Raw genomic sequence first — 17549 nt, 5'->3', positions numbered from 1 at the left:
CACAGTAGGCTTCTTCAGTCAAGTACAGAAAAGTTGATAGAAGCAGAAGATACTTGAAGACGATGTAATCAGTCCATCACCCTTAAAGTTTTGAGGTGGTCAGTCCCTCAGTCTGGAGAAGAGCATTGTTCCATAGTATGAAACAATATTGTTTCATACTATGGAACAATGCTCTTCTCCAGACTGAGGGACTGACCACCTCAAAACTTTAAGGGTGATGGACTGATTACATCGTCTTCAAGTATCTTCTGCTTCTATCAACTTTTCTGTACTTGACTGAAGAAGCCTACTGTGTAGGCGAAACGTTTCATAATAAAGATACCTAACTGTTGCATATGTGTCTTACCTAACACTGGACATTGTGTTCACCCTGGGCAGTTCAGACATTGAGGAGATCACATATGAGAGCCCCCTACGAGCTAGTGACCACGTGGTTCTGTGCTTTGAATACATAGTAGAGTTACAAGTGGAGAGGGTAACAGGAGTTGAATGGGAAAAGCCAGACTATAAAAGAGGGGCCTACATAGGTTTGAGGAACTTCCTGCAGGAGGTTCAGTGGGACAGAGAACTGGTAGGAAAGTCAATAAACTAAATATTGTAATAAAGTTGGTAGAATTACCGACAATATGTCAAGTAAAAGGACACAAGTGCAACTAATGTGACATTTTATTGTGGCAACGTTTCGCTCTCCAGGAGCTTTATCAAGCCATTACAAACAATACATGGACACAGAGGGTATATAAAGGCTCAGAGTGAGGTGTAATACTAGTGAGGTTCCATTTAGATGTTCACTAGTGGTAGTAGTAGTGACAAAAGTAGTAGTAGTAATACAATATGGTAGAGCAATTAATTCGTACATGAGTAAAAGGATATAAAAGCTATTACTTGGGTAACATAAAAATAGGTTGGACAAATATAGACTGGAAAGAGGCAGCCTGTTTCAGTGTTCACTCTCTGTAATGTGCTTTGTGTAGTATAACAGGAGAGACTATGTGATTCAGAGACGCCCAATTAGTGATTAAAGAAACTAATTTCCGCAGACGCAAGTCCCTCGAATCAGCACTGATCGCTGTTTCGAATACAATTAAACAAAACAACGGCAGCTTCACCGTCTCTGAAGTCTTAGCAAGAATCCTCCTGAAAACAGTAAACCCTGCCATCACATAGTCTCTCCTGTTATACTACACAAAGCACATTACAGAGAGTGAACACTGAAACAAGCTGCCTCTTTCCAGTCTATATTTGTCCAACCTATTTTTATGTTACCCAAGTAATAGCTTTTATATCCTTTTACTCATGTACGAATTAATTGCTCTACCATATTGTATTACTACTACTACTTTTGTCACTACTACTACTACTACTACTACTACTATTACTACTACTACTACCACCACTAGTGAACATCTAAATGTTACCTCACTAGTACTGCACCTCACTCTGAGCCTTTATATACCCTCTGTGTCCATGTATTGTTTGTAATGGCTTGATAAAGCTCCTGGAGAGCGAAACGTTGCCACAATAAAATGTCACATTAGTTGCACTTGTGTCCTTTTACTTTACAAACTAAATAATGGAATACATTACAACAAAATGCAAGGAGCCAGAGGAAAGGTTTGTTCCCAAGGGCAACAGAAATATTGGGAAGACCAGAACGAGCCCCTGGTTTACCACACAGTGTAAAGAGGCAAAAACTAAGTGCAATAGAGAATGGAAAAAGTACAGAAGCCATAGAACACATGAAAATAGGGAGACTAGTCACAGAAACAGGAACGAGTACGCACAGGTAAGGAGGGAGGCCCAGCGACAGTATGAAAATAACATAGCATTGAAAGTTAAGTCTGACCCAAAACTGTTGTATAGCCACATTAGGAGGAAGGCAACAGTCAAAGACCAGGTGATCAGGCTGAGAACAGAAGGTGGGGAACTCACAAGAAACGATCAGGAGGTATGTGAGGAGCTAAACAGGAGATTTAGGGAAGTATTTACAGTAGAGACAGGAAGGACTCTGGGAAGACAGCACAGAGGGGAACATCAACAAGGAATATACCAAGAAGTGTTTGATGACATACAAACAACAGAGGAGGAGGTGCAGAATCTGCTAAGTGACCTTGATACCTCAAAGCGATGGGACTGGACAGCATCTCCCCGTGGGTCCTTCGAGAAGGAGCAGAGATGCTGTGCATGCCACTAACCACAATCTTCAATACATTCCTTGAAACTGGGCAACTAACTGAGATATGGAAGACAGAAAATGTAGTCCCCATTTTTAAGAAAGGAGACAGAAATGAAGCACTAAACTACAGACCAGTGTCTCTGACGTGTATAGTATGCAAAGTCATGGAGAATATTATCAGGAGGAGAGTGGTGGAGCACCTGGAACGGAACAAGATTATAAATGATAACCAGCATGGATTCATGGAAGGCAAATCCTGTGTCACAAACCTTCTAGAGTTTTATGACAAGGTAACAGAAGTAAGACACGAGAGAGAGGGGTGGGTGGATTGCATTTTCCTGGACTGCAGGAAGGCCTTCGACACAGTTCCTCACAAGAGATTAGTGGAGAAGCTGGAAGATCAGGCACGTAGAACAAGGAGGGAACTGCAATGGATCAGAGAATACGTGATATGGCGGCAACAACGAGTCATGGTATGCGAAGAGGTATCACAGTGGGCGCCTGTGATGAGCGGGTTCCCAGTGCTATTTTTAATATAAGTGAATGACATAATTGAAGGGATAGACTCAGAAATGTCACTGTTTGCAGATGACGTAAAGTTAATGAGGAGAATTAAATCAGACACGGACCAGACAGGTCTACAAAGAGACCTGGACAGGCTGGATGTGTGGTCCAGAAACTGGCTCCTAGAATTTTACCCCGCCAGGGGTATAGACTAGGAGGCCAAAGGCTGCATGCCTCACTCAAGGAGAAAGACCTAGGAGAGAGTATAATACCGAGTACATCGCCAGAAGCACACATCAACCAGATAACTGCTGCGGCATATGGGCGCTTGGTAAACCTGAGAACAGCATTCCGGTACCTCAGTAAGGAATCGTTCAAGACTTTATACACTGTGTACGTCAGGCCCATACTGGAGTATGCAGCACCAGTTTGGAACCCACACCTGGTCAAACACGGCAAGAAATTAGAGAAAGTGCAAAGGTTTGCAACAAGGCTAGTTCCAGAGCTAAGGGAAATGTCCTATTAAGAAAGGTTAAGGAAAATCGGTCTCACAACACTGGAGGACCCTCTCAGGGGAGACATGACAACGACATACAAAATACTGCTTGCAATAGACAAGGTGGACAGAGACAGGATGTTCCAGAGGTGGGACACAGGAACAAAAGGGTCACAATTGGAAGCTGAAGACTCAGATGAGTCAAAGGATGTTAGGAAGTATTTCTTCAGTCATAGAGTAGTTAGGAAGGGGAATATTCTGGCAAGCGATGTAGTGGAGGCAGGAACTATACATAGTTTTAAGACGAGGTATGATAAAGCTCATGGAGCAGGGGGAGAGAGGACCTAGTAGCGGTCGGTGAAGAGGCGGGGCCAGGAGCTGAGTCTCGACCCCTGCAACCACAATTAGGTGAGTACACACACATGCACACAAACACACTGCACACACACATACACATGTGCACACAAGTACTTACACATATGAACATGCAAGCACTTACAGGCAAGTACACACACACACAGGACGAATGAAGCCATATTACAAGAGAGGGACTACACAGGCATGAAGAATTTCCTGCACTGGGTTCAGTGGCAGGGAAGTCAGTAAACCAGACGATGAAATATGTGACAAAGATATGCAAGGAAGCATATCGTTATTTCTGTTACCCAAGGGTAACAGAAATAACAAGAAAGCGAGGATGAGCCCTTGGTTCACCCAAAGGTATAGAGAGGCCGCAACCAAGTGTACTAGGGAATGGAAGAAGTGTAGAAGGCAAAGGACCCAGGAGAGAAGCCGTAGAGCCAGAAATGAATATGCACAGGTAAGAAGGGAGACCCAATGACAATACGACAATGACATAGCAGCGAAAGCCAAATCTGACCCAAAGCTGTTGTACAGCCACATCAGGAGGAAAATAACAGTTAAGGACCAGGTAGTCAGGCAAAAAAGGGAAGAAAGGGAGATTACAAAAACGACAGTCAAGTAAATGAGGAACTCAACATGAGATTCAGAGTAGTGTTCACAGATGAGACAGAAGGGACTCCTGAAAGATGGAGAGGTGGGGCACACCATCAAGTATTGGACACAATTCATACAAACGAGGAAGAAGTGAAAAGGCTGCTAAGCGAGCTAGATACCTCGAAGGCAATAAGACTGGATAACATCTCTCCATGCGTCCTGAGAGGAAGCAGAGGCCCTCTGTGTACCACTAACAACAATTTTCAACACATCTATCAAAACAGAGCGACTACCTGAGGTATGGAAAGCAGCAAATGTAGTCCCAATTTTTTAAAAGGAGACAGAGACGAAGCATTAAACTACAGACCAATGTCACTGATATGTATAATATGCATAGTCATGGAGAAGATTATCAGGAGAAGAGTGGTGGAGCACCTAGAAAGGAATGAGCTTATCATTGACAGCCAGCACTGTTTTAGGAATGGGAAATCCTTTGTCACAGACCCACTGGAGTTCTATGACAAGGTGACAGCAGCAAGACAAGAGAATGAGGGATAGGTTGACTGTGTTTTCTTGGACTGTAAAAAGGCTTTCGCCAACGTCCCACACAAGAGATTAGTGCAACAGCTGGAGGACCAGGCAGGGATAACAGGGAAGGCACTGCAATGGATCAAGGAATACCTGTCAGGAAGACAACAGCGAGCCATGGTACGTGGCGAGGTGTCAGAGTGGGCGCCTGTGATGATCGGGGTTCTACAAGGGTCAGTCCCAGGACCGGTACTGTTCCTGGTATTTGTGAAAGACATGACAGAAGGAATAGACTCAGAAGTGTCCCTGTTTGCAGAAGATGTAAAGCTGATGAGAAAAATTCAATCAGACGAGGACCAGGCAGAACAAGAAAGGGATCTGGACAGACTGCAGGCCTGGTCCAGCAACTGACTTCTGGAGTTCAACCCCACCAGGTGCAAAGTCATGAAGACTGGGGAAGAGCAAAGAAGACCGCAGATGGAGTACAGTCTAAAGGGATGCAGAGACTACAAACCTCACTCAAAGAAAAGAATCTTGGGGTGAGTATAACACCAGGCACATCTCCTGAAGCGCACATCAACCAAATAACGGCTGCAGCACATGGGCGCCTAGTAAACCTCAGAACAGCATTCCTACATCTTAATAATGAATCGTTCAGGACCCTGTACACCGTGTACGTTAGGCCCATATTGGAGTATGCGGCACCAGTTTGGAACCCACACCTAGCCAAGCACGTAAGGAAAGTAGAGAAAGTGCAAACGTTTGCAACAAGACTAGTCCCAGAGCTAAGAGGTATGTCCTACGAGGAGAGGTTAATTAAGGGAAATCTACATGACGACGCTGGAGAACAGGAGATATAGGGGGGATATGATAACGGCATATAAAATACTAAGAGGAATCGACAAGGTGGAAAGAGACAGGATGTTCCAGAGATGGGACACAGCAACAAGGGGTTACAGTTGGAAGTAGAAGACTCAGATGAATCACAGGGATGTTAGGAAGTATTTCTTCAGTCACAGAGTTGTCAGAAAGTGGAATAGTCTAAGATGTGGTGTAGTGGAAGCAGGATCCATACATTGTTTTAAGAAGAGGTATGATCCATACATTGTTTTAAGAAGAGGAATGGAGCGAGAAGAGTGACTTAGTATCGGCCAGCGTAAAGGCTGGGCCAGGACCTGTGACTCGACCCCTGGAACCATAACTGGGTGAGTACACACACAAACACACACAGACACACACACACACACACACACACACACACACACACACACACACACACACACACACACACACACACACACACACAACACACACAGACACACACACACACACACACACACACACACACACACACACACACACACACACACACACACACACACACACACACACACAAGGGAAACAGAAATAATGGGAAGAACAGAACGAGTCCTTGGTTCACCCAAAGGTGTAGGGAGGCAAAAACTAGGTGTACTAGAAAATGGAAAAGGTACAGAAGACAGAGAACTCAGGAAAATAAAGAAATCAGCCGAAGAGCCAGAAACGAATATGCACAGATAAGAAGGGAGGCTCAGAGACAATATGAAAATGACATAGCATCAAAAGTAAAGACTGACCCGAAGCTGTTGTACAGCCACATCAGGAGGAAAACAACAGTCAAGGACCAGGTAATCAGACTGAGGAAGGGTGATGGGGAATTCACACGAAACGACCGAGAGGTATGTCAGGAGCTCAACACAAGATTTAAAGAGGTATTTACAGTGGAAACCAGTAGGACTCCAAGAAATCAGAACAGGAGGGCACACCAGCAAGTGCTGGATGAGGTACATATAACCAAGGAGGAGGTGAAGAAGCTGCTATGCGAACTTGACACCTCAAAGGCGGTGGGACCAGACAACATCTCTCCATGGGTCCTTAAAGAGGGAGCAGAGATATTGTGTGAGCCATTAACAAAGATCTTCAACACATCATTTGAAACTGGGCAACTCCCTGAGGTATGGAAAATGGCAAATGTAGTCCCAATTTTTAAAAAGGGAGACAGACATGAGGCACTAAACTACAGACCTGTATCACTAACGTGTATAGTATGCAAGGTCATGGAGATCATCAGGAGGAGAGTGGTGGGGCACCTGGAAAGAAACAAGTGTATAATTGACAACCAGCACGGTTTCAGGGAAGGAAAATCCAGTGTCACAAACCTACTAGAGTTTTATGACAAGGTGACAGAAGTAAGACAAGAGAGAGAGGGGTGGATCGACTGCGTATTTTTGGACTGCAAGAAGGCTTTCGACACAGTTCCTCACAAGAGGTTACTGCAAAAACTAGAGGACCAGGCACACATAACAGGAAAGGCACTGCAATGGATCAGAGAATATCTGACAAGGAGGCAACAACGAGTCATGGTACGCGACGAGGTGTCAGAGTGGGCGCCTGTGACAAGCGGGGTTCCACAGGGGTCAGTCCTAGGACCTGTGCTGTTCTTGGTATACGTGAACGACATAACGGAAGGGATAGACTCAGAAGTGTCCTTGTTTGCAGACGATGTGAAGTTAATGAGAAGAATCGAATCGGACGAGGATCAGGCAGGACTACAAAGAGATCTGGACAGGCTACAAGCCTGGTCCAGCAACTGGCTCCTTGAATTTAACCCTGCCAAATGCAAAGTCATGAAGATTGGGGAAGGGCAAAGAAGACCGCAGACACAATATAGTTTAGATGGCCAAAGACTGCAAACCTCACTCAAGGAAAAAGATCTGGGGGTGAGTATAACACCGAGCATATCTCCTGAGGCGCACATCAATCAGATAACTGCTGCAGCATACGGGCGCCTGGCAAACCTACGGATAGCGTTCCGATACCTCAGTAAGGATTCGTTTAAGACTCTGTACAGCATCTACGTCAGGCCCATACTGGAGTATGCAGCACCAGTTTGGAATCCACACCTAGTCAAGCACGTCAAGAAATTAGAGAAAGTGCAAAGGTTTGCAACAAGACTAGTCCCAGAGCTACGGGGATTGTCCTATGAAGAAAGGTTGAGGGAAATCGGCCTGACGACACTGGAGGCCAGGAGGGTCAGGGGAGACATGATAACGACATATAAAATACTGCGCGGAATAAACGAGGTGGACAAAGGCGGGATGTTCCAGAGATGGGACACAGACACAAGAGGTCACAATTGGAAGTTGAAGACTCAGATGAATCAAAGGGATGTTAGGAAGTATTTCTTCAGTCATAGAGTAGTCAGGCCATGGAATAGCCTAGAAAGTGATGTGGTGGAGGCAGGAACCATACATAGTTTTAAGGCGAGGTATGATAGAGCTCATGGGGCAGGGAGAGAGAGGACCTAGTAGCAATCAGCGAAGAGGCGGGGCCAGGAGCTGTGACTCGACCCCTGCAACCACAAATAGGTGAGTACAAATAGGTGAGTACACACACACACACACGCACGCACACACATTATAACTTATTTGAAATAGCAGGTGGTATTATAATTAAGGCACTTATAACAAGTGTTAGCATTATAAATGAAGTAGAATAACGGCTGCATTGTAACAGATGTGGTAGGATAACACTTGTAACAGATGTGGTAGGATAACAGTTATAACAGATGTGGTAGGATAACACTTATAACAGAAGAAAGATAACAGGTGTTGTTGACATAACAGGTGAGCCATATTGTTGAGATTTTCTGTGGAAGTCTATCACCTATAACCATACTTATACTTTATCTCACATTGCCCAGACCGACATGATACACAGTGTGGTACAACATTGCCCAGACCGACATGATACACAGTGTGGCGCAACATTGCCCAGACCGACATGATACACAGTGTGGTGCAACATTGCCCAGACCGACATGATACACAGTGTGGTGCAACATTGCCCAGACCGACATGATACACAGTGTGGTGCAACATTGCCCAGACCGACATGATACACAGTGTGGTGCAACATTGCCCAGACCGACATGATACACAGTGTGGTGCAACATTGCCCAGACCGACATGATACACAGTGTGGTGCAACATTGCCCAGACCGACATGATACACAGTGTGGTGCAACATTGCCCAGACCGACATGATACACAGTGTGGTGAAACATTGCCCAGACCGACATGATACACAGTGTGGTACAACATTTCCCAGACCGACATGATACACAGTGTGGTACAACATTGCCCAGACCGACATGACACACAGTGTGGTGCAACATTTCCCAGACCGACATGATACACAGTGTGGTGTAACATTGCCCAGACCGACATGATACACAGTGTGGTACAACATTGCCCAGACCGACATGATACACAGTGTGGTACAACATTGCCCAGACCGACATGATACACAGTGTGGTGCAACATTGCCCAGACCGACATGATACACAGTGTGGTGCAATATTGCCCAAACCGACATGATACACAGTGTGGCGCAACATTGCCCAGACCGACATGATACACAGTGTGGTGAAACATTGCCCAGACCGACATGATACACAGTGTGGCGCAACATTGCCCAGACCGACATGATACACAGTGTGGTGCAACATTGCCCAGACCGACATGATACACAGTGTGGTGCAACATTGCCCAGACCGACATGATACACAGTGTGGTACAACATTGCCCAGACCGACATGATACACAGTGTGGTACAACATTGCCCAGACCGACATGATACACAGTGTGGTGCAACATTGCCCAGACCGACATGATACACAGTGTGGTACAACATTGCCCAGACCGACATGATACACAGTGTGGTGCAACATTGCCCAGACCGACATGATACACAGTGTGGTGCAACATTGCCCAGACCGACATGATACACAGTGTGGTGCAACATTGCCCAGACCGACATGATACACAGTGTGGTACAACATTGCCCAGACCGACATGATACACAGTGTGGTACAACATTGCCCAGACCGACATGATACACAGTGTGGTACAACATTGCCCAGACCGACATGATACACAGTGTGGTACAACATTGCCCAGACCGACATGATACACAGTGTGGTACAACATTGCCCAGACCAACATGATACACAGTGTGGTACAACATTGCCCAGACCGACATGATACACAGTGTGGTACAACATTGCCCAGACCGACATGATACACAGTGTGGTACAACATTGCCCAGACCAACATGATACACAGTGTGGTACAACATTGCCCAGACCGACCGACATGATACACAGTGTGGTACAACATTGCCCAGACCAACATGATACACAGTGTGGTACAACATTGCCCAGACCGACATGATACACAGTGTGGTACAACATTGCCCAGACCAACATGATACACAGTGTGGTACAACATTGCCCAGACCGACATGATACACAGTGTGGTACAACATTGCCCAGACCAACATGATACACAGTGTGGTACAACATTGCCCAGACCGACATGATACACAGTGTGGTACAACATTGCCCAGACCGACATGATACACAGTGTGGTACAACATTGCCCAGACCGACATGATACACAGTGTGGTACAACATTGCCCAGACCGACATGATACACAGTGTGGTACAACATTGCCCAGACCGACATGATACACAGTGTGGTACAACATTGCCCAGACCGACATGATACACAGTGTGGTACAACATTGCCCAGACCGACATGATACACAGTGTGGTACAACATTGCCCAGACCAACATGATACACAGTGTGGTACAACATTGCCCAGACCGACATGATACACAGTGTGGTACAACATTGCCCAGACCGACATGATACACAGTGTGGTACAACATTGCCCAGACCAACATGATACACAGTGTGGTACAACATTGCCCAGACCGACATGATACACAGTGTGGTACAACATTGCCCAGACCAACATGATACACAGTGTGGTACAACATTGCCCAGACCGACATGATACACAGTGTGGTACAACATTGCCCAGACCGACATGATACACAGTGTGGTACAACATTGCCCAGACCAACATGATACACAATATGGTACAACTGGGCCCTTTTATCTGAAGGAAAACCAGATAATTTTAAATTTGTAGGATCCCCGTCTTGCACTTTCCTAACAATATAATAACTACTTGTTATGAACGTGCGTTGAGATCCTGGTCCAGTAATACAGTCACCTTTTCTGATTTGCGTCTTTCATCCCAAATTTTTACATTCACCTCGGGAAAGGCCACTTAGCTGTGCCATTATCATTAACAATATCTGCAATCTTTACATTAGTAACTGTTGTTTTAGTATTATCATTATCATGATTGTAATTATTATTATCATTATGCAAACCCTTACGTATTACTATATGATGCCTTCCTCTGTGGCATTGATAACAATTATTGGGTCTGGCATAACAATCCTTACATTATGACTGCCTAAGTATCTGACACGTCTGTCATATTCTTCTAATCTTTCCACCTTAAAATCCCATGAATCATAAACTTTACGATCTTTGGAGAACTGAGTACACTTGCGAAAAAGACAATCCCACTTTCGCTTGACTTGCCCATTATCAACTAAGCCACTCCCATTATGGTACTTATGTGGAGAACCATTATTTTTGGTTCCTGCCACTTGATGTGTGCCTATGCAACCCTTTATATGGGATGAATTATGATGATTATTAACATTTGGATATTTTTTCCATTTGTGAGACCTAATGGATACATCATAGTCATCATGTGTTACATTCTTAGAATTATTTGGTTTGCTGGTCTGTAACTGAAGAATTAATTCTTGTAGGCCTAATCTTATTTCCTCCAGAGAAAAATAACCTTTGTGGTATTTATTAGACAATCACTCTATAGTCTTGCAGTTCAATTTAGTTTATAAAACAACACTTAATATCCAGTGTGATTCACCCAAATCAAACTTATTACTGAGGGACTTAAGAGTGCTGTCTAATCTGACCCTAAATTGTTGCTAATTATGGTAATTATGTTTTAGAGTTGTTAAATTAATCACAATATATACTAGGTCTAACCTACTTTGCTCCCTATTACCATAGGTCACCTCTAACATGTCAACTGCCGCCAGGGAACTATAGTCTGTATTTTGAAATCTTTGAATCAGGTCATAAGCATCACTTCTGACCTGCCATTTTAGACAAAATAATTTTGTGATCTGCTGAGTCATTCCTCACATGTACAGCAGCCTTAAATACTGACCAGAATTCCTCCCAGTTGTCTCCTGGATTAAACGTTGGTAGACATAACTCTGGGAGTTTGGGCAAAGACCTGGCATTTAGAGCACTAGACTAGTCAACTGCAGTATTTACACAATTTAACTTATTTAATACCTCACCTTTACATGACAGTATTTTCTCATCCAGTTCATAATATTGGTTAATTAATAATTCCCTTTCATTATCATCTACACACTTTATATGACTCATATATATTCTCTAATTATTCTAAATATAATTCTTTATTAACCTTATTAACAGTTTCTTCTGCCACCAATTCCAAACATTTATTATAAGCTCTGGCCACAAGACCTTTTTGTGCATTTAATGAGACCTTTATAGCCTTAATTCCCATGGACCTTCCATTGACATTAATTACATTACTCTCATCCATGGCTCCTTAATGAACACTTGCTCTACAAGTGTATAATGAGACTGGATATTATTTATTACAATATGCACTAAATATCCTAGCTAATTATTTCCTGGCTTAGCAAAATAATTATAATGATTATAATATGAACCAAATGTCGCAGCCAAATATTACCTGGCTTAGCAAAATAATTGTAATAATAATAATAATTATTATTATAATCAGAAAGAAGACAATTATCATTCCTAGCCCTAACTGGGCTTAGCAAATTAACAATTATAGCAATTACAATCCTAGCCTCACTGGGCTTAGCAATTAATTTATATAATTATACAAATCCATTAATATTACTAATGTATAAGAAATACAATTCCAGCCCCACTGGGCATGCAAATCCAATTAATTGTGCCAACTATAATCCATTACACAAACACCGTTAATTAATTAAATTAGGTCAATTATATGTGAACCCATCAATCCATTTCTTTCAAACAAATCATTAAATTAAATAAAATTTTCAATGATCACATATCCAAGTTTGTTATGTGAGTAAATTAACTACATGAAGCTCACAGGATATTACATGAATTTTTATGTTCAAGTAATTTGGGTGAGATAAGTGGGACTTAAGTAACAGTAGGTCGCTGAACTGTGACTCCCTCGATGCCCACTTCTTCACCACTTTCATAAAAAGCTAGACCTGACATTAAATTAATAATTACAATATTAAAACCAGCTACACTGGTAAATTAAAATTGTGGACTGTATATGATTAGGCTTGCTGGGTATGCAAAAGAAATTCATATTACCACTTACCATTTAATTACCGTAGATGGATCATACCACAACACTGGCCTGACACCTAGACCCTACACTGGCCAGTTAGAGATCTAAATGCAAAGACTAATGGTGCACTTCCCTGTGAGTGATGGTCGTATTCCTTATCTTCCACCATCCACATGTAATTCTTGAGCTCCCACAAATTTCCTGTCCCAGTTCTTCAACAGGGGTCATTAACATGGGTTCATATTATAAATTCAGGCTGAAACCCCCCCAATTTGGTTTGGAAGAATTTTCCACAAGTAGGATAACAGGTGTCATTACCTTAAGAGAGGCAAGTTGACAGGTGTTATTGTTATAACAGAAGTAGGAACACTGGTGTTATTGTTGAGTAGACTGATGCAGTGGTTGGAGAAGTAGCAGATGCAGTTTAATATAGACAAATGCAAAGTTCTAAATGTTGGACAGGAAAATAACTATGCCACATATAAACTAAATAATGTAGATCTTAATATTACGATTTTCAAAAAGGATTTAGGAGATCTAGTTAGCAGTAATCTAAAACCAACAATGCATAAGTGTTTGCAATAAAACGAACAGAATCCTTGGCTTCATATCAAGAAGCATAAATAATAGAAGTCCTCAGGTTGTTCTTTAATTCTGTATATCTTTGGCTAGGCTTCATTAAGATTATGCTGCACAGTTCTGGTCACTGTATTACAGAATGGATATAAATGCTCTGGAAAACATACAAAGGAGGATGACAAAGTTGATCCTATGTATTAGAAATCTTTCCAATGAGGATAGATTGAGGGCCCTAAATCTGCACTCTCTAGAAAGGCATAGAATTAAAGGGGATATGAATGAGGTGTATAAATGGAAAACAGGAATAAATAAAGGGATGTAAATAACGTGATAAAAATATCTAGCTAAGACAGGACTTGAAGCAATGGTCTTAAGTTGGAAAATTTCAGATTCAGGAACGATATAGGAAAGCACTGGTTTGGTAACAGAGTTGTGGATGAGTGGAACAAACTACAGAGTACCATGTAGAAGCTAAAACGTTGTGTACTTTTAAAAACAGGTTAGACAAATACATAAATAGGTGTAAGTTTGATCTGACTAGCTTGTGCTGATAGGTCTGATGCCGTGCTCCTTCCTTAAGTGTATGTGACCTGAAATGACTAGGCTTGGGCTGGTGGGTGACTTGGACCTGCCTCGCATGGGTTAGTAGGCCAGCTGCAGTGCTCCTTCTTTCTTATGATCTTATAACAGATAGGCTAACAGGTATTATTATTATAACAGAGGCAGAATAACAGGTGTTACTGCTATAACAGAGGAAGGATAACAGGTGTTGGAACGACATAAGTAAAAGTGTGGTAAACTCTGGCAGACTCACACATTGTTAGGTTAACAAGGTAGACTGAGAGGATGGTAAACCAAGTCAATCTAAAAGGTTTATCTCTCCTGCCCCACCAGGTAATAGCTGGGGTGACTGTGGCAACGGGACGGAGGCTATGGGATGTGGACCCCAGGAGTGGTTCAGAGGTTGTGCTGACGTCTCCGTCTCCTAGACCACAACACGTCCCGCCGCATTGACACTGTTTACACTACTAGCACCACCACTAATATCACATAAATATACACAGTGCTCTTTCAAACAGAGAGACCCAATTGGGTCTATCTTTTAGCCAAGGAGTCAGTCGAACCCATGCTGCTTTGGCCTGCCTCATGGTGAGCAAAAACTAGACCACACATCCAGCCAAGAGAGATGTGTGATCTAGTGGTCTAAAGCGTGATGTGTTGTCGGTTACCATGAGGCGGGCCAAAGCAGCATGGGTTCGACTCCTTGGCTAGTGCAGTGTTGTTATTGATCAATACCACTCGTTTGTGGGTACAATTATATATATATGTGGGTGTATGTGTCGTGCCAAATAGGTAAAACTTACGATGTTGGCTTAAAAAGCAACTCTCTTCTTGCCGAATAAGGAAAGCGAAAATTTGTGTATACAATAATTTCGCAAGGATCATTCTGAACCTAATGGAAAAAATATATTTCATTGTGTCTGTTTATTATTAAATTATAGTAAACTTATCTAAAGTATATTTAGTTTGGTTAGGCTAAATTAAATTGCGATTGTTTTAATAAGGTTAGGTAAGTTTCCAAAGGTTCTTTTAGTGCAAAATTATTATATAAATGAAAAAATATATCTTTTTATTTTTTTATTTATTTATTTCCAATTTGTGCACACATACAGAGGTACAAAAAAATACAGATAAGAGCAGTATGCCAAAGCCACTTATACTATGCATAGCATTACGGGCTGGCTTAAAATTAACTTAAGATTAACTAAGCAATGATTATTATTATTATTATAATCAAAAAGAAGCGCTAAGCCACAAGGACTATACAGCGCTGCTACTAAGCAATGATGAAATCAGTGATAAAACATTAATGTAAACAGATAACTATAAAGCACAAGTGAGTATTACAAAGACAGGTCATATGGTTGCATTCAGTTAGGTAGTGATTCTGTTAGGTAGTGTATTTAAAAAATAATAAGTTAGATTGGGTTTTAGGTTTAACATTTATGTGATATAATTGTGAGAAACATTTAAGATATACAATTTATAATGTTCAGTTATTCAGTATTTATTTGGTTTTGGGTGAGTAAGTAATCTTTGAGAAGAGACTTGAATTTATAAACAGGTTGTGTTTCTTTTATATTTACAGGTAATGAATTCCAGATTTTAGGGCCTTTTATGTGCATTGAGTTTTTGCATAGTGTGAGATGGACACGAGGAACATCAAAGAGTGATCTGTGCCTTGTGTTATGGTCATGTGTTCTGTTGAGGTTGGCAAGGAGATGTTTGAGGGGAGGGTTAATATCAGAGTTAAGTGTTCTATGTATGTAATAGGTGCAGTAATAAGTATGGATGTTTTGTATGGTGAGTAGGTTTAGTGTATTGAATATTGGTGGAGTGTGCTGCCTGTAGTGAGAATTTGTTATCATTCTAACTGCAGCCTTTTGTTGGGTAATTAGTGGTCTGAGATGGTTAATTGTTGTCGAGCCCCATGCACAAATTCCATAGGTGAGATAGGGGTAAATAAGAGAGTGATATACGGCCAGGAGAGCTGACTGTGGAACATAGTACCGTATCTTCGATAGTATGCCTACAGTCTTGGAAATTTTCTTAGAAATTTGATGTATATGTGTATGAAATTTGAGTCTATTATCAAGGTGGATTCCTAAGAATTTTCCCTCTGTTAGTTTTGTGATAGGTGATCCATTTATCATTATGTTAAGAGGGACATCTGTAGCTCTGTTACCAAACTGAATGAAGTAGGTTTTGTCAATGTTTAGTGTAAGTTTGTTAGTCCTCATCCAGGTAGATATTTTCTGTAATTCGGTATTTACAGTATTGGCTAGCGTGACTGGGCTCGGGTGAGAGAAGACGTATGTAGTGTCATCTGCAAATAGTGTGGGTTTGAGTAATTGCGAAGCATTTGGAAGGTCATTTATGTATAGGAGAAAGAGAAGAGGGCCAAGGACACTTCCCTGTGGGACACCAACTGTAATTGGTTGTGCAGAAGAGTTTGCCCCATTTGCGTACACATATTGGCTTCTGTTGCTGAGGTAAGACTTGAGGTAGTTGAGGGAGTGCCCTCTTATACCATAGTGTGACAATTTTACGTGGAGCAAGTCATGGTCAACTGTATCAAAAGCTTTACGTAAGTCAATGAAGATCCCCAGTGGGACTTCTTTTTTCTCTATTGCAGTGTATATATGTTCTAGCATGTGTATAATAGCATCATTAGTATTTTTATTAGGCCTGAATCCAAATTGGCAGGGGTTGAGTATGTTTTGGGAGATAAGGTAGGAGTAGATTCGTTTATGAATTAATTTTTCGAAGATTTTTGAGAGAGGGTGTAAGTTGGATATTGGCCTATAGTTATTCAACTCTGTTTGGTCTCCTCCATTGTGGATCGGGGTGACCCTTGCTATTTTGAGAACTTAATTTTAAATGAGTTCTTGATAATTGACCAGTTTTACATATTCGGCACGACATATATATATATATATATATATATATATATATATATATATATATATATATATATATATATATATATATATATATATATATATATATATATACTTATTTATATATATATAACAACACTGCACTAGCCAAGGACTCGAACCCATGCTGCTTCGGCCTGGTTACCTGGTTACCTGGAGGTTATTCCTGGGATCAACGCCCCCGCGGCCCGGTCCATGACCAGGCCTCCCAGTGGATCAGGGCCTGATCAACCAGGCTGTTACTGCTGGCCGCACGCAAGTTAAGGTACGAGCCACAGCCCGGCTGATCCGGCACTGACTTTAGGTACCTGTCCAGCTCTTTCTTGAAGGCAGCCAGGGGTTTATTGGTAATTCCCCTAATGCTTGATCTGAGGCTGTTGAACAATCTTGGGCCCCGGACACTTATGGTGTTTTCTCTTAGTGTACCAATGGCGCCCCTACTTTTAATTGGGGGCATTTTGCATCGCC

The 17549-nt window shown here is 42.1% G+C and overlaps 1 protein-coding gene across 1 annotated transcript in view; it reads left to right on the top strand.

Moving 5' to 3' along the window:
- Positions 1 to 17059, top strand: part of LOC128697103 (uncharacterized) — a 37207-nt gene extending 20148 nt beyond the window's left edge. Inside the window, exon 5 of the mRNA XM_070095256.1 lies at positions 14476 to 17059. Within this exon, the coding sequence (XP_069951357.1) occupies positions 14476 to 14570 (95 nt within the window). The 3' untranslated portion in view covers positions 14571 to 17059. The remainder of the gene's footprint in view (positions 1 to 14475) is intronic.
- Positions 17060 to 17549: the final 490 nt, after the last annotated feature.

Source organism: Cherax quadricarinatus, chromosome 49 (assembly GCF_038502225.1).
Source record: "Cherax quadricarinatus isolate ZL_2023a chromosome 49, ASM3850222v1, whole genome shotgun sequence".
Classification (NCBI taxonomy): domain Eukaryota; kingdom Metazoa; phylum Arthropoda; class Malacostraca; order Decapoda; family Parastacidae; genus Cherax; species Cherax quadricarinatus.
Note: the sequence above shows the minus strand (reverse complement) of the source record. Positions and strands in the feature narration are given on the sequence as shown.